Source organism: Schistocerca gregaria, chromosome 6 (genome assembly GCF_023897955.1).
Source record: "Schistocerca gregaria isolate iqSchGreg1 chromosome 6, iqSchGreg1.2, whole genome shotgun sequence".
NCBI classification, from domain to species: Eukaryota; Metazoa; Arthropoda; class Insecta; order Orthoptera; family Acrididae; genus Schistocerca; species Schistocerca gregaria.
The window spans coordinates 39596460-39619205 of record NC_064925.1 but is presented as its reverse complement, the minus strand read 5'-3'; the positions used below and the strand labels follow the sequence as shown (position 1 = coordinate 39619205).

The 22746-nt window shown below is 38.1% G+C and overlaps 1 protein-coding gene across 24 annotated transcripts in view; it reads right to left on the bottom strand.

Moving 5' to 3' along the window:
* Positions 1–22746, bottom strand: part of LOC126278103 (Down syndrome cell adhesion molecule-like protein Dscam2) — an 810453-nt gene that overhangs the window by 477738 nt on the left and 309969 nt on the right. For 4 of the 24 annotated variants that reach the window (XM_049977961.1, XM_049977970.1, XM_049977972.1 and 1 more), the window contains exon 7: positions 10870–10993. The exons of 14 other annotated variants lie outside the window; for them this stretch is intronic. In XM_049977961.1, coding sequence (XP_049833918.1) covers positions 10870–10993 — 124 coding nt within the window. Of the gene's footprint in view, positions 1–6443; positions 6568–10869; positions 10994–21617; positions 21742–22746 lie in introns of all 24 variants that reach the window. 6 more of the 24 variants (XM_049977979.1, XM_049977968.1, XM_049977959.1 and 3 more) reach the window with 2 other exon arrangements.

Here is a 22746-nt window from a genome sequence, read left to right as displayed (position 1 = left end):
GTACTTTTTTCGTCTTGTTCTGCGGCTGTGAAGTCAGCTGTCTAAAGACCTGCCTCCATCAACTCAGGTGACTGCTTTCAATAATAGAGTATCAATAATTAGTCATGCCAAGGACCCAGGAGTGTGTATTTGATAGCCTGTGGTATTATGTGTGAGAATGTATGGTACTGATATAAAAAGAGCTATTGCTTGAAAACCAGTGTGAATGTTAATATGTGTTTTGTGTTACCCTGCACCACTCATCTGACACTATAGGTGGTACCTTTCCCTTATTTTATGTAATAATAATTTGTATCGAAGGCTTTTTCTCAATACATTTTGCTCTTTCTAACATTTTGGAATGTTTTGCATAAATGATAATCAAGTTGCAGTACCGTTCAGATTACACTTTGTATTGTATGTCAGGGTATTTCAATTCATATTGCAGAAGAGGGCAATAACATACCACATCCAACTAGACTGTCTACATATAACACTATGTTGTCCAAGTGACAACTACTTCATTTTATGCAGGTAAAATTTTTATTGATCCAAGTAAGCAGCAAACTGTCATTCACCAGCTCCTTTCAGTCTTTAGTCCAGAACACACATTTTCAATATTTGAAACTTCATCTTCTAGTAAATATCAGTCTAATTACTATTAAATTCTTGTTAAGAAAATTTGGGGCTCTGTACCGGCATGCAACACCATTGCTTCAGTAAGACATTTCACAATGGTTCTCTCACGATGCAGCACGACAATTATCTCTGAAACAGATGAGGGATTGGGGGAAAAGCTGAAACATAGATGAGGTGTGCTTTATGACAGAAATGTCCCACTGAAAGTGTTATCAACATTATACTAAGAGTAAAAAGAGACCAACCAAAAAACTGGTTTTTGTCTGTGCTTCAGCTGCTAAACATTCCAGCTTAGCTTCCCAAGATACAAGTCATGCACAACTAATAGGGAACAACTCGGTAACTGTTATTTCATTCAGTAATCAGTGACAGATTTGAAACTTCAAATTAATGTGAAAAGCTCAGGTGGAATAAGCATCTTAATGGACTTCAAACCCAAAATTGGTACATAGTTTTAATCCTTTGCAAAGGTGTCAAAATAAATTTTTGCATTTTATACTTTTTTTAAGTATTAATACTTCATGTTACAAGAGCCACAGTAGTTGCAGAGCCTTCACTGTCTGTATTGTAGAATGTACTTGCAGAAAATTTCAGGCCAGCTAGAAAAATTGACATATTGTTCATGTTGTTACTGTCTTAAGTCCAAAGCCAGGTTTTATGCAGATCTCTATGTTGTGCAAAGCTCTTCACCTTAGCATAACTACTGCTACCAACTTCGTTTCCAACCTGTTTACTGTATTCATTCCTTGGTCTTCCTCTAAAATTTTTATCACCCACACAGCCCTCCACTATCAAATTGATGATTCCTTATTTTAGTTAAGTTGTGCCACTTTTCCCCAGTTTGATTCTGTACCTCATTTCAGTCAGTACCTTATCTATCCTACTTATCTGATTGTCAACATTCTTCTGTTGCATTACATTCTATTTCCTTCTTATCAGAACTATTTATCATCATGTTTTTCTTCCACAGAAAGCTTCAAACAAATACTTTCATAAAAGACTTTCTAACTTTTCAATTTACACTCAGTTTAACAAATAATTCTTTTCAGAAATGCTTTTCTTGTTATTGCCAATATGCATTTTATGTCATCTCTACTTTGACCATAATCACATATTTGGTTGACCAAACAACCAAACTCATCTACCACTTTTAGTGTCATATTTCCTAATATAATTCCATCAGCATCATTTCATTTACCTTGACAACATTTACTTATCCTTGTTTACTTTTGCTGAGGTTAATCTTATGGTCTCTTTTTAACAGATTATCCATTCTATTCAACTGCTCTTCCAAGCCCTTTGCCACCTCTGACAGAACTACGAGTTCTCCAAAGTTTTTATTACTTTTCCCTGAACTTTAATTCCTTCTTCAAATTTCTAACTGCTTGCCTTTACTGCTTGATCAGTGTACAGATTGAATAACATCAGGAATGGCTACAAACGTGACCCACTCCCTTCTCAACCACTACTGCCCCTTTCCCCAGATGCTAGCAGTTCACACGGGAGCACTGAAGTAGTAATAGAAGCAACACCTGAAGTATCTGAAACAGCACCTCTATCACCAAGAACAACAATGGAAATGGCAGCACTAAAATTGGCAACACCACCACCATCATTAAAAACCTCAGTAGCAGCACCAAGCAACCCACCACAGCCCAGTGAATGACCCATGAGGAGCAGAAAACCTGTCCTTCTCAGGAATTTTTGGTACCTTGCCAGGCCGCAGCAACGAATATAACATCACAAAGCATAAATACAATTGCAACCAGTTCTAATCTTAGTCACCTGCAGATTTTATGCCTAAACATTCAATGCCTTAAAAATAAATCATTAGTACTTGAGGTAGCAATCAATGATGCAAACATTGACTGCACATACATTATGAAGCATACACAGAAGTTTTGAACTAAGTAGCATTAGCATTAATCCATGTACGTTGGCAAGTCAATATTGTAAAAAAACGCCAAAAACAGGGGTGAATGTACCTTTACTACATCAAGTAACAGTTACAAAAGAAGAGAGGTTTATGTATCTTTAACAATCAGTTACAAAAGGAAGTGTAAAGCTTACTTATTGAGTGCAGAAGATCATTATGAAACAGCAGCTGTAGAGCTATATGAAATACAGGGGAAAGTCATAGTCATAGCAATATACAGACCACCTATGGGGATACTGATATTTTCACTGATCATTTAGAAACACTGCTTAACATTCTATTTACTGAAAGAGCCACTGTAATTGTCTATGATAACTTCAATATAACTCTTACAAATGAAAGTTGGCCAAAAGATCAGTACTTAAATATATCATGCCATTGCAACCTATTCCCACACATACATAAACCCACAAGAATAACATATAATACAGTCTTCAGATAATATATTTTCTAATGTAGTTTCTACAGAAGCAGATTACATTGGAAGACCTAAGAAACAAAACTGACAAAATCAGGAAACTCACAGACAAACAAACCAGACTGCAAATGAGAATCAACAAACAGACTACAGAAATGGTGATTTCCGATTAAGAAAGAAGGATGAGATCCGAGAGAATGAAGAAGTACTGGGCTGATAGGAAACTGAAAAATTCTTTGCATAAAATTGGCTAGAATGGTCCAATGAAGGCCATAAAATGTAAATAAAAAAAAGAAATTTTTCTACAGAAAACTACATAGAATTTATAAATAGCCTAACAAATGAGTCCTGGGCAGAAGTACTATATTTAGTATAAACAAATGATGCACATAACTCATTATACTCGGTTTTCATGGGATATTTTGGAACGTGCTTTCCAAAGAAGCTGACAAGAACCAGATTACATGGCAGTCCGAAGCCAAGTTCTTGGATCAAAACTGGCATCAAAACATCTTGTGGAACTCTAAAGAGACTTAGTTCGAAAATGAAAACATCTACAGACCCACAGTTCAGAATATGTTAGGAATTACAAGAAACTATGTCAAAAAGTTACTGCCAAGGGCAAAATGCACAAGTAATGATAGTTTAATAAGACAGTCTGAAAACAAATAAAACGCTATGAGGTATTGTGAAAGCTGAAACAGGGAAGAGCTGCGAAGACCAAGACACCATTCTCAAAAATGCAGAAAATGTCAATATTAAAAAACAAGAGTTGCCAAGTTAGATGAACAATTATTTCATAAATGCAACTTCACTAAGTTCTAAATTTACAAACCCAAGAAAATAATTACAAAAGCTGCTTTTAGCATGAGAGCAAAGCTAACAAATGAACATGACACTTGAAAAGTGATAAACAGCTTGAAACATAAAATGTCGACAGGAGCAGAGGAGATGCAAGTGTTCGTCATAACAATGACAGCTCCACAGATTGAAAGGTCCTTGTCATACATAGTTAACTTATCATTTAGTGAAGCAGCATTTCAAGAAAGGCTGAAGATCACAAAAGTGAAGAAATTATTTAAAAACTGTGACAAGTATGATGTTGAAAATTACTGGGCAGTGTCACCCCTTCTGCCATTTTCCAAAATATTAAAAAAATGATGAAGCACAGAATCAAGAAACATCTAAATGACAATAAATTCCAGCCCGAGCTGTCAGCGTTGGTGGTCATGTGTACATGAAGTATGCTTGTTTGTGTGTATGAATGGTGTGTGTCTTTCTCTGAAGGCTGTGGCCAAAAGCTTTATGTAAGTGTCTTTTAATTGTGCCTGTCTGCAACTTAACATGCCTTCGTAACAGTACGCAGCAGTCTATTTTTTCCTACACTGTTGACATTCTTACCACGAGTTTCCATTGTTTTGCAAGAAATCAGCATGGCTTCCATGCAGGTAATAATACAGAAACAGCATTGATGTACTACACTGAATATATAATCAAAAATCTAGAGAAAGACTATAGCATAGTAGGAGTAAATTTAGATCCCTCCAAACATTTCATACTGTAAACCCTGACACTATTTTAGAAAAACTGGATGTATTGTGTATTCAAGGGGCAGGGCAGTTCGGTAATACACGCACCTGTCAGTACTAGAATTTTTTTGGAGTTGCATTTTGATATTCTTCTTGAAGTCTGAGTGTATTTCAACAGTCTCATATCTTTGACTGTATCCATAATGAACATGACATCATGGTTGTAAAAGGCAATGTTAAAGTGTCAATTCGGCCACCTGCTTACAGTGTGAAGAAAAAAAGACTAGAATTTTTGCATTTCAGAAGTCATGTTTCTATCATCAGAATAATTACTGTACAAGAAAGTCTAAAAGCAGCTACTAGAAATATAAACCAGAACACTAAAAATGAAAAAATGTGGCTGCTTCCCTTGCATCCGTGTCTTCTTAAAATATTCAAGCACATCACTTTATAACTTTTATAGGTTGATAGTATGTATAAGACCAATTTTAAGCTAATGAACAATTTACAACATAAACTCGACAAATATGAGGGGGCTTGTATATACAATATTCTATGGAACACCTTCAATACAAACTACATAGATCAAACTGGTAGATCCTTCAAGTACAAAGAACATACAGACACTTCTCAGCTTAACAGTTCCGAGAAGTCAGCAGTAGCCAGGCATATTCATGAAATTGGCCACCCCGTGTTGGGAATTGATGAGGATCTCATAATGTTGCACATATGAGATAAAGGCAAGAAACTGGATCTACTAAAACAACTGGAGTTTACTATAAATGGCAGGAGGAATCATAATACATTAAATTAACAGCTGAAAAGTAACACAAATAACTTCTTCAGAAAATTTTCAGATTTCTTTTTAATACCTGTAATTGTTTAGCAACTTTACAGTACACTGTTAGCTTTCTGTTCATGATGAGATTTGAATTTCTGCACTGCCCTGCATGGTTATATAGCATCTTAGTTTACATTCACAATGAGCTTACTCACATTACTTCTGTGTTTGTCTCGAGGATGTGGCTTTCAGGAAGATACATGGGCTGTGTACGTGTATGGATGTTACTGTGACACTGCCAATACCCATGGACAACATACGCAATTCCATTTTAGTCTATTTTATCACATAATGGTGAAATGGATGTACATCTTAAGATGACATGGATGCAAGGAAACAACCCACATTTTATTTTTATTGCTCTGGCTTAAGTTTTATATTGGTCACTTTTAGAAGTTCTTGTTTTGTTTATATATTATAAACAGGTGGCTGAGCAAACATTTTAACGCTGTCTTAAACTCATAAACCAGGTGGATACTTTTCATGTACGAGAATCAAAATTCTCCAACACAGCAGCAGCACTAATACAAGCTCTTAAGCTGCAACAATAAATCAAGCACTAGCATGACTGAAACTTTCATTACTAACAACACCAACACTAACATTAAAATTACAGCTTACAAATGCATGAGGAGCATCAAGAATAGAGGTAGGGGCTATTCCTTCCGGTTTATTATTTGTGACACCCACTCCAGTGCCAATCTTTGTTCCTATGTTAAGAATACTCTTGAATACAGTAGCACGATGATGGCACAAGTCGACAACGTCCGTAGCTGGGCATTGAACAGTAACTCCATTCAATGCAGTTGCCTGTGCAGCACCCTGAATGACACCAATTCACATCGACAACAATATTATGTGTATGTTGTAACAAGTCTCCTCATATGCCTTAAACTGCTCTCACCATCATCCTACCCCCACCCTCTAATAGCCACTCCTCACTTATCACCAATAAAAATTTAAAAATAATAAAATAATGAAAATGACAAGTCAAAATACAATTGTGTATCAGCGTTAAATCTGAGGGCATACAAAAATCTTATCAAGCGGTCTTCAAAATGGACACAACTTCTTCAACTAGACTGTAAAACACTTTCTTACCTAAAAGAAGGAGCAGGAAAACCCTGAGCTTGGCAAAGCAAACCAAAACTTCGTCCTGCACGACGTTTTATTGAGCTGCTACTCAGATCAGTTACAAATGTTGGAGATTTAGCTCCTATTGGTTCTGAAGATTGAAAAGTATTATTATTATAATACATTGCTGTAACTAATTTCTTGTACACAAATGATCAATTATTCCTTATATATGAATGGTCAGTTATAATTTCTTTTGTACACTGCATTCATACATCTAACAACAAAATAGTGAAGGCGGTGTGTGTGGCAAGAAAAAGTCCTTATACACTCACAAATGAGTTGAAATGCTGTTAAATGCAGACATAATGTCAGTAGCAGGTTCCATTACTCAAACAAATATTCATGGCATACAAGCAGAGCAGTATTGTACACAGGGAAACTATTGCTCAAAATATCAAGGTGTCCAAAGTTTGTGCTTTTATCAGTGTGTCATTTGCAGAAAATTCAGTTCACACAAAATGTGTTATTACTTTAAAATGGGAACTGACTTCAGGACATTCGCATGAACAGTTCTAGAAAGGTGAATATTGCAACAAATCAATGGCTCATACATCAGGTTTGATGCCACTAGTCAACATTTATCCACAAAGGTGGTTATCACTCGCTGATATCTATCCATGGGCATATTTCACAGAAACTGTTTGCCAGATGATCAGCATATTAAATAATCATGCCACTTCATATAAGAATGTACTTATAATGCACAAAAACCACATATCAAACACTTTTCTGGATAGTGTCTATTAGTACTCTTTAAAGATAAATTTTTCTGTTCAGAGATCCTTCAGGAAATAGACTTGGAGATAACGTGGATCACATTTCTATCCTCTAGAATCCCCTAAAGAGATTAATATATATGTGCACATGTGTTTCTTTGAGACAACGCTTGTCATGGGAGATACAGATGTGTGAATGCCAGTTCAGGTCACCATACCAGACAATGTACTTGATTTTTAAAAAGGAGAAACTGCTTTCTAATAATGAATATTCATGATCTTTGGCATTTATGTCCTTTATCTTCTGAAGCAAAATCAAACAATGGAAAATCCAGGACAGATTGTAGCAATATTATGAAAAGGATAGTTGCTACTCACCATATAGCAGAAATGCTGAGCCATGGATAGGCACAACAAAAAGACTTGTCAGCAAGTAAGCCTTCAGCCAAAAAGGCCTTCATCAGAAATAGACAACATATCAGTCTCTGGCAGCTGAAGCCAGACAACGTCTGTCAGAGACTGTGGGGTCATGTGTGTATGAGTTGTGTTTCTTTTCGTTGTGCCTATCTGCGACTCAGCATCTCTCCACTATATGGTGAGTAGCAACTATCCTCTTCACAATACCATTACACTTTATCTTCTGAGAACACTTTTGTAGCTTTATAGGATTTGTGGAAAGGTGCAAGAAAGGTGAATATTTCTTCAAATCAATGGCTCATACATCAGGTTTGATGCCACTAGTCAACAATTATCCACAAAGGTAGTTATCGCTGGCTGACATCTATCCATGGGCATATTTCACAGAAACTGTTTGCCAGAAGATCAGCATATTAAATAATCATGCCACTTCATATAAGAATGTACTTATAATGCACAAAAACCACATATCAAACACTTTTCTGGATAGTGTCTATTAGTACTCTTTAAAGATAAATTTTTCTGTTCAGAGATCCTTCAGGAAATAGACTTGGAGATAACGTGGATCACATTTCTATCCTCTAGAATCCCCTAAAGAGATTAATATATATGTGCACATGTGTTTCTTTGAGACAACGCTTGTCATGGGAGATACAGATGTGTGAATGCCAGTTCAGGTCACCATACCAGACAATGTATTTGATTTTTAAAAAGGAGAAACTGCTTTCTAATAGTGAATATTCATGATCTTTGGCAATTATGTCCTTTATCTTCTGAAGCAAAATCAACCAACAGAAAATCCAGTACATATTGTAGCAATATTATGAAAAGGATAGTTGCTACTCACCATATAGCTGAGATGTTGAGCCATGGATAGGCACAACAAAAAGACTTGTCAGCAAGTAAGCCTTCAGCCAAAAAGGCCTTCATCAGAAATAGACAACATATCAGTCTCTGGCAGCTGAAGCCAGACAACGTCTGTCAGAGACTGTGGGGTCATGTGTGTATGAGTTGTGTTTCTTTTCGTTGTGCCTATCTGCAACTCAGCATCTCTCCATTATATGGTGAGTAGCAACTATCCTCTTCACAATACCATTACACTTTATCTTCTGAGAACACTTTTGTAGCTTTATAGGATTTGTGGAAAGGTGCAAGACTTGCCTGGCATCACATGATAGGATCCGTGTTGAGTTCAATGTTATAAAGTTCATGACTGTAATAGCACTAAATTCTTAGTATACTGTTCTTCTTATATATCACATAGGGAGTGCAATATACTAAGAATGTAGTGCTATTATGGTTATGAACTTCACAACATAGAACTCAAGACAGACACTATCATGTGAAGCAAGTCTTGCACCTCTCCACAAACCCTATAAAGCTACAAAACTTCTCTCAGAAGATAAGAGATATAGATGCCAAAGATAATCAATATTCAATATTATAAACTGGCTAGAAACGTTTTGTTGAACCTCTTGGTCTTACATTTGAAATGAATACTTTGGAAAATATATTAATAAGTGCTGTTTCTTCTAGAAAATGTTTGTTCCCTGTCTCCCCTTCAAAATTTTTTGTGCTGTGAGGGTCACTCCAAAAGAAATGCACACTATTTTTATAAAAATACAATTTTCATTCTGCATGTGTGAAAGTTTTACAGTGTGTAGATACATCCTTACCGCTTGTTTTCAAACTTAGTTCAACCTGTTCCCGTGAGTGGCACCGTCACAACACATCTTCAAGACGGCTGCTACACTTGGCATTCGTCAGAAGCAACGTGCTGTTATAGAATTCTTGTGCTGTGAAAACGAGACAATGGGAAACACCCACAAGAGGTTGAAAAAGGTGTATGGAGATGCTGCTGTCAATCGCAGTACAGTTAGTGGGCAAGCAGGTTATGTGATGAAAGCGGGCACAGCAATATTGAGGATTGTCCTCGCAGTGGCAGGCCTTGTACTGCACACACTCCAGACAATGTGCAGAGAGTTAACGAATTGGTGACTGCTGACAGATGTGTCACAGTGAACGGATTGTCACACTACGTTGGGATAGGGGAAGGAAATGTTTGCAGAATACCGAAAGTGTTGGTGTTAAAAAAGGTTTGTGCCAGGTGGGTTCCCAGGATGTTGACAGTGGCTCACAAAGAAACAAGAAAAACGGTATGCAGCGAACTTTTGGAACAGTACGAGAATGGTGGAGATGAATTTCTTGGAAGAATTGTGACAGGTGATGAAACATGGCTCCATCATTTATCACCAGAGATGAAGAGGCAATCAATGGAGTGGCATCATGCAAATTCACCCAAGAAAAAAAAATTCAAAACAACACCTTCTGCTGGAAAAGTTACGGCTACAGTGTTTTTCGATTCCCAAGGACTCTTGCTTGTGGACATCATGCCAAGTGGAACCACCATAAATTCTGATGTATAATATGTGACGACACTGAAGAAACTTCAAGCCTGACTGAGTCGTGTTCAACCACATCAGCAAAAGCAGGATCTTTTGCTGTTACACAACAATGCATGGCCACATGTCAGTCAAAAAACCATGGAAGTGATCACAAAACTCAAATGGACAACACTGAAACACCCACCTTACAGTCCTGAACTGGCTCCATGTGACTATGATCTCTTTGGGAAACTGAAAGACTCTCTTCATGGAACAAGGTTTGAAGATGATGACTCCCTTGCACACATTCCCAAACAGTCGCTCCAACAGGTTGGTCCAGAATTTTACCATGCTGGTATACGGGCGCTGGTTCCAAAATGGAGTAAGGCAGTTGACAGGGATGGAAATTAGGTGAAGAAATGAAAATATTGTTCCTAAAGGATTATCTACACACTGTAAAACTTTCAAATATGTAGAATAAAAGATGGATTTTTTAAAAAATAGTGTGCATTTCTTTTGGAGTGACCCTCGTAATAATGTAAATAAATCACACATCAATAACCTGCTGCTTCAAATTCTGATGCAAAGAACTATAAACAAACATGTACACCAGATGTTTTAATCATTTTGTTTTCTGATTTCCACTTGTTCCTTACTTCACAACAGGCCATTTACTGAGGAGGAAAAAAGAGTCTATAAAGACTGCAGTGGGGGAAACGGATTAAGTCTCTTGTGCTTTCCAATATTTTTGCTTAAAATAACAATAAAAGTGAACTTAAAGCAATAGAAATAAGATTTAGAGTACTTCATAGAAAGGACAAGAATTGTAGTCATCTGTTGAAGCTTTAATCTGATTGAGAAATAAACACTAACCGAAAAATTGGGATGGGGTACCCCTGTGCCTGACACATCAATGCAAAGTTCTTGCCAACTGGTCGTTGAATCACATCAAACTTTGCTGTCGATGCAACACGGGGACCAGAGCTACTCACTGGCTCTGTAGCAAGAAGAAACAGGTTTTAGGCATGATTCACAGGCTTATTTAAAGAAGCTAAACAGGGAAATAATTATGCTTCAGAGTTTATGCAGATTAAGACTATGTAAATACTAATTTCCTCTTCTAAAACAAACATGCAAAGCATATCAATAATTATCAAACAGAGTGTAATGTATAAGGATGTACATCACAACTGATCAAATACAGGTGATACTGAGCAAGTAACAAGCTTCTTAACTTGTCTGTCCATAGTTCAGAGCCTCCACTGTTTTGCGAGTTTTGATCTCTCGTCTTATCTTACATTTATATTTCGAGGCTTTATAGGGTAAACTGTGTCCGTTATATGATCATCGAACCTGAACTCTGTGCTGTTGTTGAATCACACAATGGCTAGCTCAAGTATTTTTACACTCTTACACACCACATAATCTAATACTTCCAATCTGTTGTTTGTGGCCTTCCTGGTCCTTTATCAACCAAGAAATTTGCATTACAAGCAAACTAATCTCAGAAATATGTTCCACCTTTCATTATATTGGGATGATTGATACATACATTTTAGGAACAAGATTTCATACAGTTCATGGGCTACATTTCAGTATGTTGGGGAAAACCAACTAGCAGAAAAACTACAAAATCATATCCTGAAGAAAACTATCACAAGTTTCAAAATAACCAATCAGACACAAATTATGAAATGGGTTAGACCGAACACAACAGAAGTGTCAGAAAAAGCATAACAGTGGCAATCACTCACAATCATCTCATCTACTGAAAATTTCCTGCAAGATGCCACACACAAAAACAACAAATCTGCAATTTTTTAGGGTGCTTTGTCAGAAATGCCTTCAGAAAAAGAATTAATTAACTGTGAAGCCACAAAGTCAACCATATGTTGCATTGCATCATAATGTCCAATCAATGAGAAATAAAATTCCAATGCTGGAAGTGTTACTTCAGTCTGAAATAAATCCAGTTGCCAAACTTGAACTTCTGTGTCCTTTGGATAATACTGTGATTAAATGTAGAACATTTGTAGGCAAAATACTAACCTATAATTCTACAGTATACAAGTATGTTTCTGTTACATTTATCAAACTTTTTAATGCATTTTATGGATGTTCATCTTTCATTACACATGAATTTCATTGTCTGTGCATTCTAAATAGTCAGTTTCATGTTTCATGTATTTTTAAATATTATTCTCCTTCTGTAATCCAGATTCATTATTTCTGTATTCCAGTGAACATTTGAGTAAATTTTCAAGCAGCAATCCATTTGCCTATATATTTCTTAGTTGCACATATTCAATGCATGTATATTATTTGAGTTTATTCATCAGTGAGCACATCTGTATAATATTTAAAGTGACAATCCATTACGTATATATTTCTTAGTTGCTCATATTCATTTGTTCGTATACTCTGTGTATTAGTGCATTCATCAATGAGCAATTTTTCTGTTTCCATTCTCACTGTGTAATTTTCTTACTGAAAAATGGCTTTTCCAATATTATGAGTACTTTTTGTACAATATATGGTCGACAGGATAAATGAAACTTACAAATATGAACATCAATGTATAATATATGATCCATAAGGTAAATAAAAAATGAAAATACAAACATCAAGACATTCTTGCATGCTCAAAACTTAAATTTTCGATTGAGTATCACTGATATTTTGAAAACCGTAAGCTGCAAGTCTCTTTTCTAAACCGATGGACTGAGAACACTGGAACTTCTTATGAAACAAAGAGGTAGCAATAAGAACAGCATAAATATGAGTTTCTTACAAACCTAAAATTTCATGTTGCTGTTGTTGAAGTGCTTGTCTTCTCAAGTAACATACGCCGTACAGCCTGCATTTGTGAAAATATGCGTAATGATAATCTTCACTTCACCCTCATTGTACCTTAATGCTAGAGGCTCATTCTGATAATATTGCATTTTAATATAGTGTTAAAAATGAAGGCTTCTCAAAAAGTGTCTGACCTTATTTTTTATTGTAGAAATCAACAATGGTATCAATGTGTGTGCACTCTACACATTTGCAGGAATGCACAGAGTGCATACCTGACTGTTTTCATGGTTGCAAAAACAGTCAGGTGCCAGCTATCTGATATCAAGTGAACAAATGTAAGGGGGAGTCATCAAAATTTGTGCTGTGGGCAAAATGACAGAAAAAGTAAAACAATGTCACTGCATCAAATTTTGTTTTAAGCTCGGCAATTCTCATGTTGAAACACACTGAAAGGTTCGATTAGTATTTGGGAATTAAGCAGTGGGTACGACACAGGTAAAGGTGTGGTACAACCACTTCAGAGCTGGCCACCAGCAGTGAAGAGTGAAGCACGTTCAGGTAGGCCCTAAACATCCACTAATGAGGTCATTACTGACCATTTGAGGGCCCTGGTGACACACGAGAGATGAATCACAATCAGAGGACTTACAGACAAAATTAATTCTGGATCCATTCATTCCATTATAATGGGCATTTGGACCTCAGTAGGATCTCAGCAAAATTTGTGCCAAAGTTGCTAACAACTGAGCAGAAGCAACTTCGTTTGGCAATCACACAGGGCATGTTGGATACTGTAAAGAGTAATCCCAACTTTCTTAACATAGTGACCACTTGTGATGAGTTCTGGTTTTATGGGTATGTCTCAGAAACAAATTTCCAGTCACTTTCATCATCCCTGAGACCCAAAACAGTGAGGCAGGTCTGCAGAAATGAGAAAGTCATGCTGACTGTCTTTTTAGACTCCACTGCCATGGTCATCATGAGTACACCCCGGAAGGTACTAATGTCAACAAGGGGTTTAATCAAGAGGTTCTGCATCGCCTTCTTAAAGCAGTGAGAATCAAACAGCCAGACTTGTGGGCAGCAGTAAGTTGGCACCTTGATCACAATAACCCACCCACTCATCATTCTGAACTCATTCAGAGTTGGTTTTCTTTTTTTTTAACATGTCTGTTGTTTGTCAGCCCCCCCACCCCTCTCCCCCTGACCTAACACTGAATGACTTCTGACTTTTCCCTAAAATGGAAAGACCCCAAAAAGGGACCAGATTTCAGTACAGGGAAGACATTAAGCAAAATTTGATGTAGCAGCTGCAGATCATACCAAAAAAGGATTTTCAGTGGTGCTTCCGGCAGTGTCAGCAGCATTATGAGAGGTGTGTAGAACATGAAGAGGACTACTTCGAAGGTGACTAGAGTCAAACAATTACCGCATTTACTCGAATCTAAGCTGCACTTTTTTTTCTGGTTTTTGTAATCGAAAACACCGCCTGCGGCTTAGAATTGAGTGCAAAGTAAGTGGAAGTTCTGAAAATTATTGGTAGGTGCTGCCACAACTAACTTCTGCAGTCGAATATATGTAGCGCTACACACGCATGCTTTGCAGGCACAAAGATAAATACTGGCGACAAAACCTCTGCGTCAGTAAATAAATTTTAAAAAAAGGTGGAAGACGAGCTATTTTTTCTCCGTCCTGAGTTTCAACCACTGCATTTTCATACATTATCCAACGAAGTAAATACAAATTCCATATTGTTCATCTTTCAATGTAGCAGCATTTCAATGTACTACGAAAATCCGACTGGCGAGACTGTTTGGGATGTTTGTCAATATGGCCAACTCTACGTTCTGAATTTTCTCCCTACCTGTGAGAAGAGATGGTTGCTAAGAGGAACTTTTATTAATTGTGAGTCACATGCAGTAGTCTCTTCACCATAAGAATAATACTACTACAAACATTTTTACATGCATTCTTTCGTGTTTGCTGCTATCTCATTTAAATCCTGCCTGCCTAATAAACTACAAAACTAGAGTGAGACAACAGCAAACGCGGAAGAATATACATATCATGTCATGTTTATATTCGTATTATTCTTATGCCCAATAGTGATACAGTCAGAAATGAAGCACGGCAATTGACTAGATTTTTAAATCTAAGATGACTCTAATTTCTGTGCAGAATGTAATGTACTAAAGAGGTGTCTGCAAAGATTTTCAAATGGAGAAAAATTTTCGCTAAACGCTCGTTCAGAACATCTTCTATCATAAGCAGTATATTATTTGGTTCTTGTTGATCATTATCAAAGAAGGCAGCAGTGTAAGTAACAACAAACAACAAATAGTAGTCTCTTGCCACTGTTTCGCTAATGAGACAATTCCTCTTTTTTTTATTTTTTTATATATATATAATTGTAAGCGGCTGTAGCATGCATAAAAGCAAGCCATGCCGTGAGCGGCAACAGGCTGTAAACACTCATTATCGGAATGCAACAAACAATGCATGACACAGTGTACAGTAATGCATTTTCAGCTTAGAGTGACATAAACACATAGTATAACACAGAGAATGGCACTTATCAGATCAAAGAAAAATAAGCAATCAATTCAAACCAGATGAAGCATGTGAAAAAGGAAGGGTACCAGTATAAATGCACATGGTAAAGCTTAACTGCTACGCTTACGACTCGAACCAAACTACTGTAGCTGTATCGTCATTAATTCGACCTAAATTGTGTCTCATATTACAATGGACCAACTTTGTTTCGATTTGGAGGTGGGGTCTAAAACATTTCTCTCCCCTTGAATTTCGAGATCAAATTTCAGGTGCGGCTTAGATTCGGGCTTTTTTATTTATTTATTTTTTTTTAGTCTTATTTTTCAGGTGTGGCTTAGATTCGAGTGCAGCTTAGATTCGAGTAAATACGGTATATCTGAATAAAAATGGATTTTATATACAAAATTGGATACTTTTTGAACAGTCCCAAATGCCCGTAACACTCCTCAACTTGCACCATCTGTTGCTTAGGTGCCTCCAGATATAGTGGAAAGCAAATGCAGGTTTTTTGTTGTTAGGATACTCACAAGTAATCCCTATAATCAACAGCTATCGCAATGTGAGGGTATCCATAATGTGGCTAAATTCTGCAACTTTGCCATTAACAAATTATTTGAACAAAGTAACAGACTATGCACCCAGAGTTCCCTACATATCTCATAAAAAATCATTATACAGCTAACAATCAAAAATATATTTGAAGTTGTTACAAATCACTTAAGTCTCTCAAGCTTCATTGTGACTGGTTGACACATCCAAGTTAACAGACACCGTTATCACTACTCTGCCTCAAAACTACAAATTTGCCAAACAGATGTTCTTTTGAATATCGCACAATCAGAGACTGTCATAGTTATGAATAACTAGAATGATGATCAACTGGATTGGTGACACATCTTTACTGAGTTTTATTCTGATGAAATTAGTAAGAATTATGAAACAGACTTCGGAACATATGTAAATAATGGGGAGCAATGCCAATGCATGATCATTCAACAGCCATTCACTAACAATTGAGATTTGTTGCAAATGCATAAAACTGTGTGGATCCCACTTGCAAGCAAGCCAGATGTACTCAGTAGGGTCGATATATTGCAAGCTCAGGGAGTCATAAGACTATTATTATGTCTGTGGAAGATTCACTGACTCACTCCACTAAAATTATTGGGCAAATAGCTAAAAGTCTTTAGCTGGATTTACACATTTCAAAGGAGATGCTATAGGTAACCAGACATTTTATGTGATATGGAAGCAATCCCTTTGCCACTCTAACATTAACAATGCTCAATCCCAACTCCATGCACACCAGCAGAAAACATACCTTGCTACCCTCACATGTTTTCTCTTGAAATCTTACTCTGCCATATTTGTGTTCCTGAGGGAATAAAATTTTGACAGCTGTCAGCACCACCATCATCTAGAAGCTATCAATCTTAATGACACAGTATCTTTCTTTCAGGGAGGAGCAGCAAACACCAGAACATTCCACAGGTGGGCCAAACGTATGTATGAGTAAGGAGGGGAAGCCAGGCAGTACATGTCACTTGCACAATACTGTGGGTTCACAATGAATAGAAGCAGCAGTGTCACCTTCAACACTACCAATCCTATTTTCTTCTAATCACTGAACATCCTTCTATTGCTTTCATTTGGTGTCCAACATCCACAATTCAGTTCTACATTTTAATGCTTCTTTCTGTAAAATTAATGCACTGCAGATGAACCTCAGCTGTCTATTTTATCATTAAATCTTAATACAATGACACATGGGTCAGAAGTGTCACCTTTTCAAGATTTATTTTGTGCCCATTCTCCAAACATTGATTCACCATTGATAATGTGTCTAAGATCTATTTGTTTTATGTCATTCACATAGTTATCACAGCTCTCAGTGGTAGTGTGTAAAGTTTGGAAACCAGAGATACTGCCACATCAATTTGCCTTGTGCTCAACAAGTACAGGCATGAAAAATATCTTAATATTACTTTCCATCTCATTAGCACACATAATATAGAAATGCACACCAGTGTGGGTAATCCACTGGCTGTTACAGTGCTACTTTACTATGAGGCCATATCATGAGAACGTTGTGATACACTGAAGGAAACAAAATGAGTAACTGAACTGCAGTTCTCAAAATGCTCTGTGAAGAAATTGATCAGTGATAGCATGGATTGCATCACTGTGTCATCTGTCCTTTCATAATATTTACGATGATATAGCAAGTATACAGCTGTCAGAACGAGATGGAGCAAATTAACAGAACCTGTGGAAACTTATTTGACCTTAATAGATCCAGCAAGCCTTCCGTAAGTACCCTCTTAAAAAATTACAACACATCCAAATTGGCCCCTCTTCAACTTATTATAAGTGTGATAACCTGTCAGATGTTTCAGCAGTCTATAAGCAGGACAATCGTTGCCAATAACAATGTGTCTAAGAGGAATCTACTCCACATGTGACAGTTTCGTTCAGGCCTCCAGCAGCAAAATATCTTCAGAAGTTCCTACATTTGCCAAAGCTCATTGGTCCAAAAGATCTTTTCCCACACTGAGTATTTAATGACAGTGTCAAGTGCACATGGCTGAAGTGGATGTTCTGTCGTAAGTGTTACTATTTAACATAGATGACTCTAATGAGTGACACAGAGATAAGAGAGAGAGAACAGGGTCAGGTTTGTACTGCTGTTTATGGTGACGAAAGAGAAGAAAAAGGGTGAAACTATAAGCCAGCACTAGACCATCCCTCTCTAGCATCACCAATGAGGCAAGCTAGTTTAATGTGAGAATGAATCACCATTAATAGTTCACAAGCCCCCTCTTCATGAGGCATTGACTCTGAAATGAATCCAGCTGTTTCTTGGACACAGTTTGTGGGTGGCCATTCATGTGGACAGGCAGCTTGTTGGTTGCCATGCCCACATAGAATGCAGCACAGTGATTGTAACTTAGTTTGTAGATCACATGACTGGATTTGCAGTTAGCCCTGCCATTAATGAGATAGGTAGTGCTTGTGACTGGACTGGAGCAGGCAGTGGTGGGAGGATATATGGGACAGGTTGTGCATCTAGGTCTACTACAGGGATTGGAAGCAGGAACTGTATAGGGATGGATGATGATATTGTATAGGTTTGCTGTGTGGCATAATACCACTGTGGGAGGGGTGGGAATGATAGTGGGTAGGACATTCCTCATTTCAGGGCACTACAAGAGTTAGTCAAAACCCTGGCAGAGAATGTGATTCAGTAGATTCAGTCCTGGGTGGTACTGAGTCAAGAAGGGAATGCTCCTTTGTGGCCAAATGATGGGACTTTGTGAGGTGGCGGGTGTCTGGAGAGATAAGGCAAGGGAGATTTGTTTTAGTACAATGTAGGGAGGGTAATTAATGTCTATCAATCAGAATCAACCAATGACCAATGCTGAACCCTGCCTGACTCAGTTGACTGTCCCTCCAAGTTCCATCACTGGCTACAAATCACTCCCTGTTAACTTTCCAGACTTTCTTAACCTCGAACCTTGCCTCACCATTATTCCCCAAATCCCTCAACACGTAAACTAACCTTTCATCTGCAGAAAGAATCACAACCCATCACCCACAAACTGATTCTGACCTTATAATGCTACATGCTGACAAAGGCTAAGACGACTGTTGTTTCTAACTACAAGGATTATGTGGCAGAATAACTCAGCCAGCTATCAGATACATTCACTTGCAAACCCAGCCAAAGTGGCCCCATTCCAAAAACCCAACAGAAAATACAGTCTCTCCTCAAATCCTTAGGCCCATCCCAGAACCTCTCTCCAATGTGTATCTCTCTCCTCACCTCTACAACTACCTGCACCCTGCACTCCTACCTTCTACATGCTTCCTAAAGTCTATAAACCCAGTCACCCAGGATGCCCCATTATGGCTGGTTATTGTGACCCCACTACGAGGATCTCTGCCGTCATATACCAACACCTTCAACCTATTACCTACAGTGAACCCTACAGTATAAAAGATACCAACCATTTCCTCCACTGTTCCTGCCCCTTTAGCACACGGTGCCCTGCTCGTCAGTATTGATGCCACCTCCATTTACGCTAACATTCCCAGTGCCCATGGCCTTATCTCTACTGAACAAAACCTACAATCTACTTCCTAGTCACCATGACCAACTACATCCTCACCCACAATTAATTCTTCATTGAAGACATTAACTACAAACAAATCTGGGTTACGGCTCTGGCACTCAAATGAGACCATCCTATGCCAACCTATTTATGGGCCATCTAGATGAATCCTTTATAAACACCCACAGCCCTAAACCTGGTTCAGGTTCACTGATGACATCCACATGATCTGTATTGAGGGTGAGGACACCCTATCCACATTCCTCCAGAAACTGAAGACCTTCTTCCCCACTCACTCCAGCTGCTCCTACTCAATGGAACAAGTGACCTTCCTCAATGCTGACCTCCATCTCACAGATGGCTATGTCAGTGCCTCTGTCCATATCAAACTTATCAACCAACAGCAATATCTCCTCCTTGACAGCTGCCAACTACCCCATACCAAGAAGTCCCTTCCATACAGCCTAGCCACCGGTGGCCATTGCATCTGTAGTGATGAGTGGTCCCTCTCGAAATATATTGAAAGTCTTACCAAGGCCTTCACAGGTGTTAATTAACCTCCCAACCTTGTACAAAAAACAGATCTCCCTTGCCTTATCTCTCCAGTCACCCACCACCTCACAAAGTCCCACCATCCGGCCAGAGGAGAGCATTCCCCTCATGACTCAGTTCCACCCAGGACTGGAGCAACTGAATCACATTCTCCACTAGGGTTTCGCTACCTCTCATCATGCCATGAAATGAGGAAAGTCCTACTCACTGTGCTTCTCATCCCTCACACACTGGTATTCCGCTCCCCACCAAACCTACACAATATTATCATCCATCCCTACATAACCCCTTCTCCCAACCCCTTGTCCCATGGCTCATAGACCTGTAATAGACCTATACTCGAGACCTGTCTCATTCATCCTCCCATCACCAACTGCTCCCATCCAGTCACAAGCATCACCTATCCCATTAAAGGCAGGGCTACCTGAAAAACCAGTTGGGTGATCTACAACTTGCATTCTGCATGCGCATGACAACCAATAAGCTGTCTGTCAACATAAATGGACGACGACAAACTGAGGCCAAGAAACAGATGGACCACCCCGTTATTGAGCACGCCCCCTGATACGATCCTCTTCATTTCAATGACTGCTTAACAGCCTGTGTCGTCTGGATCCTTCCCACCAATACCAGCTTTTCTGAATTGCACAAGTGGGAATTCTCTCTGCAATATATCCTACTTTCCCATAACCCTCCTGATCTCAACCTTCATTAGTCATTGTCCTTACCCATCTAGACACCTCCCTGCTCCCATTCCAGCACTACACAGCCCTCTGTTCCACAAACACACCAACTGTCTTTTTAAGTCTCTCATTTTCTACAACCCCGCCCTTCCTTCCCCTGCCCTCCATCTAATGCAAATGAACACAGCTGGCCTACCCTCTCTCAACCTCATCCTTGTTTGCTCCCACAAGCAGCACATTACCATCCCCCACTCCACCCTGCTATCCCTCCCCGTCCCAGTCTCCTCCGTACCTCCACCACCCAGTTGCTTCTTCCATCACGCACTGCTGCTCACAGTCTGGCCTCAGCAGCCAGACACTGTGGTCATGCACATGTAAGCTACATTTGTGTGAGTGTGAGTGTGTGTGTGTGTGTGTGTTTTGTCTACTTCCTACGAAGGCCTTATTGGCCAAACCACACTTTCTGACATTCTTTCTGTTGTGCATATCTATAACTCAGCATATACACTATATGGTGAGTAGTAACTATCCTTTTCATAATATGATTGCTGTATATATTATATACAACTGATTCTGGTTTTGATCTATTCCTGTATTCTGTCTCAAACTCTTCAAGCTCGCCAATGAAGGTATAATATCCTCAATGAATAATTCTAAACGCTTCTCTCCCTCTTTCAAATACTCTGAACATTAGATACGATAAGAACTCTGAATATAAGAGAACAGCACTTAAAATGCAGTTTACTGTGCTTACCTATAACTAGGTGGTGGATACCCTTGAGCTGGGCACACGATTGAAAAAGCTGATCTAACAAATTTTTCTGATGTGTATATTTTTGTAAGAGATGGAACCTTGGGGGCAGCAGCTCCTACAGGCTCTGCAAAGAATCCCAACAGCTTAAATCAAGTTATGATCTCTTACCTGTATGCTGGGACGGGGAAACCCTGAGCTGGACACATCAGGGTGCAGTTGTGCCCAAGTCTGGCTTTGAATCCCCTTACATCATCAGTAGTTGGAAATTTTGGAACTGAGCTCCCAACAGGTTCTACCAGAAGAAATACAAAAAGGGATACCTGCTTCCTACTTATTCTCCATTAGCACATTTCAATTTTATCTCAAAATACACTGTAAATAAACAGTGTTCCATTACGAACTATAAAGAATGAAATTACTGTCTTTGATCACACTAATTCTTCCAACTTCAAGTCATTTTTCCATCTTTGTCAAGCAATAGATGTAATATATATCCAGCATATGCATAAAACAATAGTGCTACATATACAGGGACATTGAAAGTTACTAACTTTATGTAAACATTAAACAAAATTTTGTCATCAATAATAAACTCCATGTAATCATTGCAGTGTATGCTTCAACAACATATAAGTGAGTTAGAATGCCACTGTTGATCAAAGGGAAGTGATTTTCTTTCTTTTTATATTTTTGTTAATATGTTAGTGTTATGGATTACTGTTGTATATTTCTGTTTTTGAGGAGTATGAAACAAATATTATTTTCTGTTACAAAAAGAAATGTTCCGTAGCAAAGCCAGATTGACCAAAAAGTAAATTGCTAATAAACCATGGTAACTGACACCCATTTATGACAGTGTCCAATAAATCCTGCATCTTCATTCAAAAAAACCGAATCCTTACCACTTCTTACTGACCACAAAATTTCCATGCATTACTCATTAATAGTCCAGCCAATAACACTCACAACTAAACATGTTAATTAAAGTAGTTTGGTCATGTTAACTAATCAAGGGAAACAAATGCAGTATTTAACACAACAACCCGAAGTTCATAACAGGTAATATCATACATGAATTTAGTGTATCAGATAAACTTGCTCACATTTCTAAGTAAATGTAAAATGTTGGGAAGATACTTATGGAACAGTTTCTGTGTTTATTTTTATTCTGTGGGAGAGACAGACAGAACTACAATAATTATAAATAATTCTGATGTAGAAAACAGCGAACTTTGTCCCATTATTAACCAAGCATGCTGGAAATCCATCCAATTATGAATAAGATCTTCAGTCCTCA